This window comes from Chiloscyllium plagiosum, chromosome 23 (assembly GCF_004010195.1).
Source record: "Chiloscyllium plagiosum isolate BGI_BamShark_2017 chromosome 23, ASM401019v2, whole genome shotgun sequence".
Taxonomy (NCBI): Eukaryota; Metazoa; Chordata; class Chondrichthyes; order Orectolobiformes; family Hemiscylliidae; genus Chiloscyllium; species Chiloscyllium plagiosum.
In genome coordinates, this window is record NC_057732.1 from 56,380,041 (window position 1) to 56,391,984 (window position 11,944).

Sequence of the window (11,944 nt, forward strand, 5' to 3'; positions counted from 1 at the left end):
TCGCACGACCCTTTCCTCCTTGCCTGACAGGTACATAATTATCAAGGACACTCAATAGTTGCCCCTTGAACAAGTTCCACATATCATTTACACTCTTGCCTTGGAGTCTACTTTTCCAAGCCACACATCCTAAGTCATGCCTCACCGCATCATAATTTCTAACACCTGGCCTGGTTCGTTACCCAGAACCAAATCCAGTATGGCCTCCCCTCTTGTTGGCCTGTCTACATATTGTGTCAGGAAACCCTCCTGCACACATTGGACAAACACCGACCCATCTAACGAACTCGAGCTATAGTTTTCCCAGTCAATATCAGGAAAGTTAAAGGCCCCATAACAATCACCCTATTACTTTCACTCTTCTCCTGAATCATCCTCACAATCCTTTCTTTAATTCCTGCCTCAGGCGACTGTCTGTGTGGAGTTTGTACATTCTCCCCGTGTCTGTGTGGCTTTCCTCCGGGTGCTTCGGTTTCCTCCCACAGTCCAAAAATGTGCAGGTCAGGTGAATTGGCCATGCTAAATTGCCCGTAGTGTTAGGTGAAGGGATAAATGTAGGGGAATGGATCTGGGTGGGTTGCGCTTCGGCTGGTCGGTGTGAACTTGTTGGGCCGAAGGGCCTGTTTCCACATTGTAAGTAATCTAAGAGGGAGACCGTAAATTTCCTCTCAAAAAGGGAACCATACTATCAAGCACAGGCACAAAAGATGGTATTTATTGAGCTGGTCTAAAACAGGTTGGAGCTAAAAGGCCTAAAGTAATTCATTTGTCAACAGAAAATGGGCAGGAGGTGGAACTGTAGCTTGAATTTGTTGCCAGTGATTTCATGAATTGATTTAATCATTTCAACAATGAATGATCCCAAGATGCAGAAATTTGCAGATATTTTTGTTTATTAACAATTGGATTATTGGGGAGGTCCATAAGAGATTCTTCATAGATGTCGATGTTATTTATAATCTTTTTCTTCAGGTTTTCCAGTTTTTACTAAACCCAACACACCGAAAAACCTATTCCATCAGGCACACACCCATGTTCAGATTGAAATTTAGACAATTTATTCGAAGAACAGATTGTCCATTTGGATATAATTGTTAAATAAGCCTGTAGGCCATCCCTCCAGCTATAAATAATCCTCTTATATATTAAGGCCCACACCATCTCCTTAATCTGTTGAAAGATTGATATTGTTTCTACCAATTCAATTCAATGGATGGTTCTAGTGATTTAGCAAAACAAAAGAAAGCCTTGTAATCTTAAGGAAAAAATACAGACCAGATCATCTTAAAGATATCTAGATTCACCAGGTCAGAGAATTGCATTATTAATAATACATTGTGGAGAAATATACAAAACACAGGAATGTTGAGATTAATTCTCTATGCTTTGTTTTCCACATTTTCAGGTCAATGCTAATATTGCAGCTGGACAGGAATCATTTGGCTTGGGGTGCAGTAAGTTCTGAAGCACTAGTCTTCAGTATTATAGCCAGAATGTTGTCAGTACTCAAAGTCTTTACATCTTCCAGTGTGTTCAGCCATTTTTTAATATTATATCATGACTTGGAGGTGCCAGTGTTGAGCTAGGATGGACAAAGTTAAAAAAAAATCACACAGCACCAGGTTATAGTCTAACACATTTATTTGGAAGCACTAGATTTCGGAACATTGCTCCGTCATAACCTGGTGTAGTGTGATTTTTAACTTAAATTACTTGGAGTTAATGGAATTGGCTGTAAATTGTCATCTGTGATTCTGGGGATCATAGAAGGAGGCCACGATGGTTCATCTGTGGCTGAAGAACATATTTTTAGTTGATAATTTTAAAGGATGCTTTTCACATATCTTATAATAATAGCATAGAAACTTAATGTACCCATTACCTACTCTGTAGATTCTACAAACAATGATAATTTAAAGTCAGTAAAGATAGACCATTTAGAAGTCTCTAAAATTCCCACTATAATGACAGATGCTCTTTGCTAGTTTTATTGATTTTTTCCTAAGTAGTCTTGGTTGTTTGTTCAAGCTTATTTCCCATATACTTCTGTCGCATAGACTAGAATGAAAGAGCCTTAAATTATTTATTTATGAATGTGTAAGAGGCTCCAGTTTCAATCAATCATTTGTGTGTTTTCCAAGAAGGTAAGCATTTCTTGTCTACTTTTTTGAGAAAATGGCAACTTGGTTTAGTGACTGCAGTGAGCTCCCTTCTTGTTGTTTTAGCCTTTATCGAGATACACAGCATGATATTGCAATCCACCTAATCCTGTTAATTTAATTTCTTTACAGAGGATGTGTTTCTGATACAGACCAGAGACCATAAAAACCCAGATATTTATGTTTTATTCAGAACTACAAGGTAAACTTCAATCTTCAGCTGACAATTTTGTCACTGCTCTTTTCTAATTCTGATATCTATATGTAAGGCAAGGCAGGAATTCAGATTCATGCTGTTATGGAACAGACTCAAGCTAACAATATGGAACAGGCTGATGCGATAAAGATTCGTGATATAATTATTTAGAAACTTAGCTTCTAAAACAGATAGAACTATATATAATAAAAAGAATAAATTGCAGATGCTAGAGATCTGAAATAAAAACAGAAAGTGTTGGAAAAACTCAACAGGTCTACCAGCATTAATGTGGTGAGTATCAAAGTTAACCAGTTTCCTCATTTCCCCTCCCCCTACCTTACCCCAGTTCCAACCTTCCAGCTCAGCACCATCCTCATGACCTGTCCCATCTGTCAATCTCCCTTCCCACCTATCCGCTCCAACCTCCTCTCCAACCTATCACCTTTACCCCCACCTCCATCCACCTATTGCACCCCAGCCCCACCCCCTCCCATTTATCTCTCCATCCCCAAGGGCTCCAGCCCAAAACGTTGATTTTCCTGTTCCTTTGTCCAACTAGTCCATGCTGACCACGTTCCCAAACTAAACTAGTCCCATTTGTTTCTCCCTCTAAACCTTTCCTATTTATGTACTTATCCAAATGTCTTTCAAATATTGTAACTGGACCTGCAATCCCCACTTCCTCTGAAAGTTCATTCCACACATGAACCACTCTCTGTGTAAAAATGTTGCCCCACCTGTCCTTTTTAAAACATTCTCCTCTTACCTTAAAGTTATGCACGCTAGTTTTGATCTCGCCCACAAAGGGATTAATATGACTCTTGATTGGAATTCTATAGCTCTAGTTTTGACTAGTGTTTCTACATTGTGTATGTTAAGGGGAATTTTGTGGTTTTACTTTTGAGTTCTATAACAGGCCTCACAATTTAAAACTCTGAATTTTTGCAATTTATATTGTAGCTTAGAGTGATTGTGAGTTGAAACTAAAGCTAAAACCCTTTCTCTCACAAATTGTTCCAATGCAGTGTGATGTTTGCAAAGATATGTTGAGCTTAATGTTGCATTCCCACTCACATTCAGTTGAATTTTCTCAGGAGTTGCATTGATTGTAACATAATGGAGCAGAGTCGAAAACCTCAGGGACATCCTGTTACAGATGAATCCATTAGAGCTGCTGGCATTGAAAATAATGTCAGAGACCAGCTAAGGAATAAACTTAATGTCTTTGCAGAAGTGTAGTGCTTGTACTGTTTTGTGGTTGATATGTCTGGGCTTTGCAATCATTTTCCCCATGGAGACCTTACATTCAGTTGTTGTTGCTTCAGGTAAACATTTGATGCAATGTAAAATAAATAAGATTGTTATTTCCAATATAAATCACATGTGGAACTGTAACTGCTACCAGGATAGATTCACTGCTGCAAGCTGTTCTCTGCAGAGCAACTCTGCATATTCATACATCAGGACACCGTCTCTAATTTGTTGGGTTTATAATCTTAGATGAGAGTGTACAAGATCACATGCATTTTCTTTAAATGAGAAAGGTATTGGAAAATAAAGACGCACTCAATCGTCCAATCTAAATTGCAGCTTCTGAACTGTCTGGACTGCATTATTCCAACAATTGTAAACTCAAATGGCAGTGAGATAACATCCTGCAGTAAGTCTCACATTTCCTGCTCTATTAACAAAACTGTATTTCCTCCCAGAACAACTCTACACTCCACCGATTTCAATATTCATTTTGTTAAATTAATTCAAGTATTTAACAGAAGGTTTGTCATTTGAAAACTGTCTGAAGGCCACTGTAGATCGTGGCATATGTGATAACCCCATTATTTTGGCATCATGTTTTTGAAAATGCAACACCCATTGGTAAATCCTTTTCAACCATGGCATACCAGAGTGAGCTTCATCCTCAAATATACTGATGATACATAATGGAGTGTAAGAGGTCAAGCAAGTGATAGGGGCCATCTAGTGAAGAAGTACAAGAGTTTGTTTTTTATTTGTTCATTGGGAGTGGGGGTCACTGGCAAGGCCAGCTTTTACTGCCCATCCCTAATTGCCTTTGGACTGAGCAGCTTGCTGGATCATTTCAAAGAGTAGTTAAAAATCAATCACATTACTCAAGGTCTGAAGTCAAAGTTGGCCAGACTTTGCAGATTTCCCTCTCTCATGGACATTGATGAACCAGAGGCTAGCTTTTAAATCCAGGGATTTTTTAAACTGAATTCAATTTCAAAATGTCTCCATCTGCCATGGTGGGATTCAAATCCATGTTCCCAGTGCATTAGTCTGGAGCTTTTGATTATGAGTGTTGTGACATCTGGGAAGGATGCTGTCTTACAGTGGCCGGGACCTGAGTTCAATTCCAGCCTCGGGTGACTGTCTGTGTGGAGTTTGCACATTCTCCCCGTGTCTGTGTGGGTTTCCTCCCACATTCCAAAGATGTAGAAAATAGGTGAATTGGCCATGCTAAACAGTCCATAGTGTTCAGGGATGTGTGGGTTGGTTCATTAGTCAGGGTAAAATGTAGAATAATAGGGTCGTGGAACACGTTTGGGTGGGGTACTCTTCTGAGGGTCGGTGTGGACTTGATGGGCTGAAGTGTCTGTTTCCATGCTATAGGGATTCTATGAATCAATCTTTGGACATTACTCCTTACTGACATCCCCCATCTAGGGCAGATAATGCACAGTCAATGGCAACCACTCATTATCCCACCAACTCCTCATTTTTACATTTAGCATGCAAACCAACTCCTATTCTTGGAGAGACTTTTCAAGATTCAAATGATGAATTATACATTGATACCAACAGTGCTTCAAAGGAATAAAACAAACTAAAGGAAATAAATCCATACTTGACTCATTATTTATTTGAATAACAAACATCCTAATGATTTAGCTCCAATTTAATGTCAACCTGTATTGATTCTTCTATTCTGACTTCCTTCACATTAGCCAATATGTTCAGCGTCCTGGCTAAAGAAAATGGCAATGAATGCGTATGCTTCTGCCAATGCCGCCCAATTGTCAGGTATCAGAAAACAGGCAAGAGTTTGTTTGAGTTAACTCTCCTTCCTAAATGCATCCTCATGTCTTATCCACCTTGTCTCACTGATACTACTACATTGAAAACTCAGTGTGAGAGGAACACTCTGCAGAAACCTATCCAGTAGTAATAATCAGACAATGGTAAAGTGATGTAGACTCCCAGGTAACTCCAAAACTAAATATGTCAGGCAAAAGAAATCAAGAAATGTTACACTTTTAAATGCATAGTAGAAAAGACTTGAATTTGTGGGATGGACCTGTGTGCAAGTTGACTCTTTCTTATGGTTCAGAAGTACAGGATTGGCTGTGAGCTGCTTCAGGACCACACATCATGAAAGACAAAACATAATGCAAGTTATTAGATATGTACTTACATTGAAAGACTAACTATTGTATCCACTCGTACCTTTTGACAATGCTGAATCTGTATCTCACAGCAATGTATTCCAAGGGTATGCTGTCTGTGTCTATCACATGTCTACTATCCGTGAAGCATTCAATGGACCCTATGCACATAAAGAGGGACCTGAGTACCACTGGGCAGCGTACGAGGGGAAAGTGCCTTATCCAAGACCAGGCTGTGTAAGTGTATTTCATGTTTAAGTTAATATTTTACTGTGTATGAATAACAAATTATTTACCAAATAAATGCAAATGTCAATCCTCAGAGTTTAAATTTCCTAATGTAGTGTAATTACTGAACAATGCAACTATTGTTGGGATGATGGACCCAGGTTTGTGCCTTTAACTCTCTGTAAATAATTCTCGTTCTGAACTGTATGGAGGCACCAAGTAGTGGCCTTAAATATTCATATTACCAAGAGCTCAATTCATATACCATACAATGACTGAAATTTATATAGCACCTTAAATTTGATGAAACATCCAAAACACCTTCCAGGAACATTATAAGCCCAGTATGACCCAAAGGGTGGATGAAGTAAAACAGATGCTCAACAGATTTACAAAGACTTAGAAGGACATTACCAAGACTGGAATGTTTGAGTTAGAAGGAGAGCTTGGATAAGCAGGGACTTTTTTCACTGGAGTTTAGAAAGCTGAGGGATGACTTTATAGAGGTTTATTCTGGATTAGTGGTGCTGGAAAAGCACAGCAGTTCAGGCAGCATCCGAGGAGCAGTAAAATCGACGTTTCGGGCAAAAGCCCTTCATCAGGTACTCCTTCATCAGGCTTTTGCCCGAAACAGAATTTAGAAAAAATTTCTGCCTTAAATCTCCATCTCTCTTCCTATCTATGTCATTGGTGCCTATGTGGACCACAACTTGGGGCTGCTCCCCCTACCCCTCAATCATCTTGGAAAAATGATCAGAGACGTCATGCACCCTGGCACCTGGGAGGCAACACACCAACCGTGAGTCTCTCACATTCCCACAAAACCTCCAATCTGTCCCCCTAACTGTGGTGTCCCCAATGACTAATGCTCTGCTCCTCTTCCCCCTTCCCTTCTCAGCAACAGGGACAGACTCTGTGCCAGAGACTTGTGCCCCATTGCTTATCCTGAAAAGTCGTCATCCCAACAGTATCCAAAGCGGTATACTTGTTGTTGAGGGGAACAACAACAGGGAATCCCTTCACTGCCTGCTGGGTTCACTTTCCATTCCATGACCGTAACCCATCTGCCTTTTTCATGTACCTGAGGTATGTCAACCTCCCGTGACTCCTCTCAATAAACTCCTTTTCCTCCCGAATGATCCGAAGTTAATTCAGTTCCAGCTCCAGTTCCCTAATGCGGTTTTTGAGGAGCTGGAATTGGGTGCATTTCCCACAGATGTAGTCAGCAGGTATATTAGTGGTGACCTTTACCTCCCACATTCTACAGGAGGAACTTTCAAATGCCCTAACCTCCATTCCCATTATTCTAAATTTCCAACGCGACTATTGAAAACCACAAAAAAAAACTAGTCACCTTACCAATTGGCGCACAGAACCTTTTTTTGGTTAGAGGAGGATGGGTGGGAGACATTACCTGAGTAATGTTTCGGGTAAAGCAAACGCCCAAATATATAACCTTAGGCAGCAGTCCTGCTCCTGCTCAGCCTGCACTCCACCTATACACAGGGTAAGTTTTTATACTTTATGTTTACCTTCCCATAGGCCCCTGGTCCTCGCTGCCACTCCTCCCACTGCAACTGCCACCCAAAAAATGAAGACCACTGAAGTATCAACACGAAATGTCACAAATGGCAATTTGGTAACCTGTGAACAAAAACAAGTTTGCAAAAACAATGTCCTGATCATAATTCATCATATCTGGATTATCATTAAATAAAGTTGTTCCTGGCAATAATGATTATTGAGGAGAAAGTGAGGACTGCAGATGCTGGCGATCAGAGCTGAAAATGTGTTGCTGGAAAAGCGCAGCTGGTCAGGCAGCATCCAAGGAGCAGGAGAATCGACATTTCGGGCATGAGCCCTTCTTCAGTATGCTTTCAGCACTGACCTAAGGAAATCAAAGTGAGCAAGTTAAATATTCATGAGGATGCAGAGAATGTCCTTTCCCACACTGCCACTAATTTTACGGGTTGCAGAACCATCTCATTTATAATTCAAAGAAAGACTTTTGTGAAATTCTTTAACCACTAAAGGGTTCCTTCAATAAGAAACAATGCCAAGAACCGAACCTGTTCAAATGCACCGTTGAATGTTTAAATGGGTTAATTACCCAGTATTATTGGATTAACAGTAACTATGTGTAATCCTCCTAATCCTTTAAGATTCAATTCATGGAAAGAGGTCATTCCCCTTTCCTCTCCTGTTCTCTTGGCTCCTGCCCTTCAGACTTACCCAGATGATATATGCACCAAGTCCACATTTGGGAAGCTGTTGGTACATTGCATGGAATGACCAGTTTCACAGTCAGTGTGGTATCCCTGACAATCACTCCTCACGTTTATACAGCTTTGACTGGAACTCAGTTTTAGAATCATGTTGAAATAAAAAGATTATCTTTCAGGATCGGTAAGAGTCTCCACATATCCTAATGAGAGCCAGCCAAACCTAAAACTACCACATACATCATCAGAACAGATTTGTTCTCACTGGGAGCTTTATCCATTCTTCAAAAAAAGTTGCTGAAGCAGGAATTGTCTTTCTCCAGAAAGAGGACATATTCACCAGTTTGATTTTGTTTTTTACTGAGAAATTGGAAAACAATTTCTCCCTAAAATATTAATTTGTCTTTGAGTAATCGAAACTGATTCTGGTCAATGTTCCATCAAAGATTCTGCAGTCTGCGGCCACCTCTTTTCTACAGATGACCATTGAACATTCAATCACACCTTCCCTTGAAAGAAAGACACAATGACAATGAGAGTTCCCCAGCTATCTGATACTGTACTCAGATTCCAGGGGAAATAGGAAAATGTTGAAACATTATGCTAATTAAATTGAGTGAACATTAGACAATGTTGATTAAAAAAAACGATGAATAACTTTCTACCTTTTCAAAAGTCTCACTCTTGATTGAGCTTTTGAATGCATAATCAAACATATCGTTGACTGTCACATTTCAGTATGAATGATATTTCTGTTTCTTAGATGTAACTGGCCTTTCAGTAGAACAGAGATGGAGTATCAGTACAATAAGCCATACCTTTGATAGATGCTGCTTTAATTCCCCTCCTTTTCTTGGAGTTTGACCCGAACTGCCCATCGTAGTAGAGGACCAAATGGAGGAGAGGCCCCTGTCAGAGGTTGTGAGGAGAAGGAAATTGCCATGTATCTGAGTTGGTGTTATATTGGGAAATACCTACGTTTACAGCTCAGGATCACTGAATTTCACAGAAGCCAATTCTTATTTGGAATCAAATTTATTGAGATTTATTGCATTTAATAATCAGGAAGATGAAATGAAAATAAATCTTTTGACTTTGACCTGAACGGGTCCTGACTAATGCATCCTCTCAAAACATGCATAATATAACTGGAGGTTAGAATGTAACCCTCCAATAGTGACCTCCACCCGAACAAGACTTGTAAAAGGAAAACAGTACCAAACCAGCACTGGTGAATGGCTTAAAGCTGTAAAAGTGCTCTGCCTAAAGCATGTAATTACATGTCAGAAGCATTACATTTTGTTTTCAGGGTGGAGAAAATGATGGTTCAATGGTTTAATAAGATGTTATTTCACTTCTGGGATCAGATCCAAATAGATGAGGTGAAAACCTCTCGCTTATATATCTAAATGAAGTGTCTGGGCTTGTGCAGTGAATTCTGAGCAGATGTAAGAATTTGTCAAGAAGCAAACAAATATGATTCCCATTAAAGGTAATGATGATACTACAAAGCACCCAGGGAATATGGATATTGGGAATGCCCTGTTAATCTGTAGAGGCACCATTCCATATCTGGGAATTTAGAGAGACCGGGCCCTGCCTGGTATCTGATCTATTCCATGTCTAAGCTTTAATACAATCAATGGAATCAGAGAGTTGGGGGAGGTGCAGTGTAAACTGGTATGTTTGAGTGTATAATGCAATAGTGACACACTGTATACATCATGATGGGAAATGAAATCATCTTGCTGTCTCTCAGTGTCAGAGCAGGATGATACCACAGTAAGATATTTTTGACTAAATTCAGTGACGACCCTCTGTCACCAGTCTTTTTTAGCAGCACAATGAGACCAACAATATTTCCAGATTGTACCTCCATAACCAGCCCTCTCTCATCTGTAACCTTTCTGGTCCAGCACACACCAATCTGGTAATTGTCCCTTGAGTAGCTCTGCATCAGTCTTTATTCATGTTACTTATTGTTACCACTTGGTCAAGTTTCAATTCCATAAAATCCTGTTTTTGGTGCTCAATTGGAAAATCATCCAGGCTTGGGCTGATAAGTGGCAAAGAAACTTTATGCCACACAAATGCCAGGCAATAACCATTTTCAATAAAATAACCACCATCACCACATCTCTCACTATCAAAATCTTGGGGGTTACCATTCACCAGAAACTTAACTGGATTCACCAGATAAATATAGTGGCCCCAAGAATAGATCAGAGGCTAGGAATACTGTGACGAATAACTCATCTCCTGACTGGGTAAAAACTGTCCAATATCTAAAAGGCACAAGTCAGGAGTGTGATGGAATACTCCCTACTTGCTGGGATGGGTGTAGCCCCAAAAACATTCAAGAAGCTTGCCATCATCTAGGACACAGCAGCCCACTGGATTGGCTCCACATTCATAAACATTCACACCCTCCAGCACAGACACTCAGTAGCAGCAGTGTGTGCTATCTGGTATCCTGTCCTTCTCCTCCACACTCAGATGTAATCTGGATGTTGACTGATAATCAGTAGGCACTGTCTCTGCTGACAGCTCACCCTTCTATTTAACCTCACTTATCCTCCACATACACCAAGCCTGCTCTTGGTCAAATCCAAATATTAAACATCATTTGACTTAGGATGTTCCAAATGGAAATCCTTCAGTGTGAATCATAGAACATAGAACATAAAACATTACAGCACAGTACAGGTCCATAAACCCTCAATGTTGCACCGACCTGTGAAATTAATCTGATGCCCCTCTAACCTACACCATTCCATTATTATCCGTATGTGTGTCTAATGCCCATTTAAATGCCCTTCTTTTCAGCGAGTCTACTACAATTGCAGGCAGTGTGTTCCACGCCCCTACTACTCTCTAAATACAGAAACTACCTCTGATATCTGTCCTACATCTATCACTCCTCAATTTAAAGCTACATTCCCTCGTGTTAGCCTTCACCATCCAATGAAAAAGGCTTTCACGATCCAGCCTATCTAACCCTCTGATTATCTTATACGTCTCGATTAAGTCACCCTCTTAACATTCTTCTCTCCAATGAAAACAGTCTCAGTTCCCTCAGCCTTTCCTTATAAGACCTTCCCTCCATACCAGGCAACATCCTAGTAAACCTCCTCTGAACCCTTTCCAAAGCTTCCACATCCTTCGTATAATGTGGTGACCAATAGACAATAGACAATAGACAATAGGTGCAGGAGTAGGCCATTCTGCCCTTCGAGCCTGCACCGCCATTCAATATGATCATGGCTGATCATTCCTAATCAGTATCCTGTTCCTGCCTTATCTCCATAACCCTTGATTCCACTATCTTTGATAGCTCTATCCAACTCTTTCTTGATGTTAAAGCTTTAGAGAGGGTGCAGAGGAGATTTACCAGGTTGCTGCCTGGACTGGAGGGCATGTTTTATGAAGAAAAGTTGAGTGAGCTAGGATTTTCTCACTGGAGCAAAGAAGGGTGAGAGGTGACTTGATAGAGGTGTATAGGATGATGACAGGCATAGATAGAGTGGGTAGCCAGGTACTTTTCCCCAGGGCAGAAATGGCTATCACGAGTGGGCATAATTTTAAGGTGATTGGAGGAAGGTTCAGGGGAGATGTCAGAGGTAGGTTCTTTACACAGAGCGGTGGGTGCGTGGAATGCATTTCCAGCAGTGGCTGTAGAGTCAGATAAATTAGGGACATTTACACGACTCTTGGATAGGCACATGGAAAATG

The 11,944-nt window shown here is 40.4% G+C and overlaps 1 protein-coding gene across 1 annotated transcript in view; it reads left to right on the plus strand.

Moving 5' to 3' along the window:
* Positions 1-11,944, plus strand: part of LOC122561887 (semaphorin-3E-like) — a 309,586-nt gene that overhangs the window by 246,981 nt on the left and 50,661 nt on the right. Inside the window, exons 9-10 of the mRNA XM_043714219.1 lie at positions 2,292-2,361; positions 5,855-5,999. Of these exons, the coding sequence (XP_043570154.1) occupies positions 2,292-2,361; positions 5,855-5,999 (215 nt within the window). The remainder of the gene's footprint in view (positions 1-2,291; positions 2,362-5,854; positions 6,000-11,944) is intronic.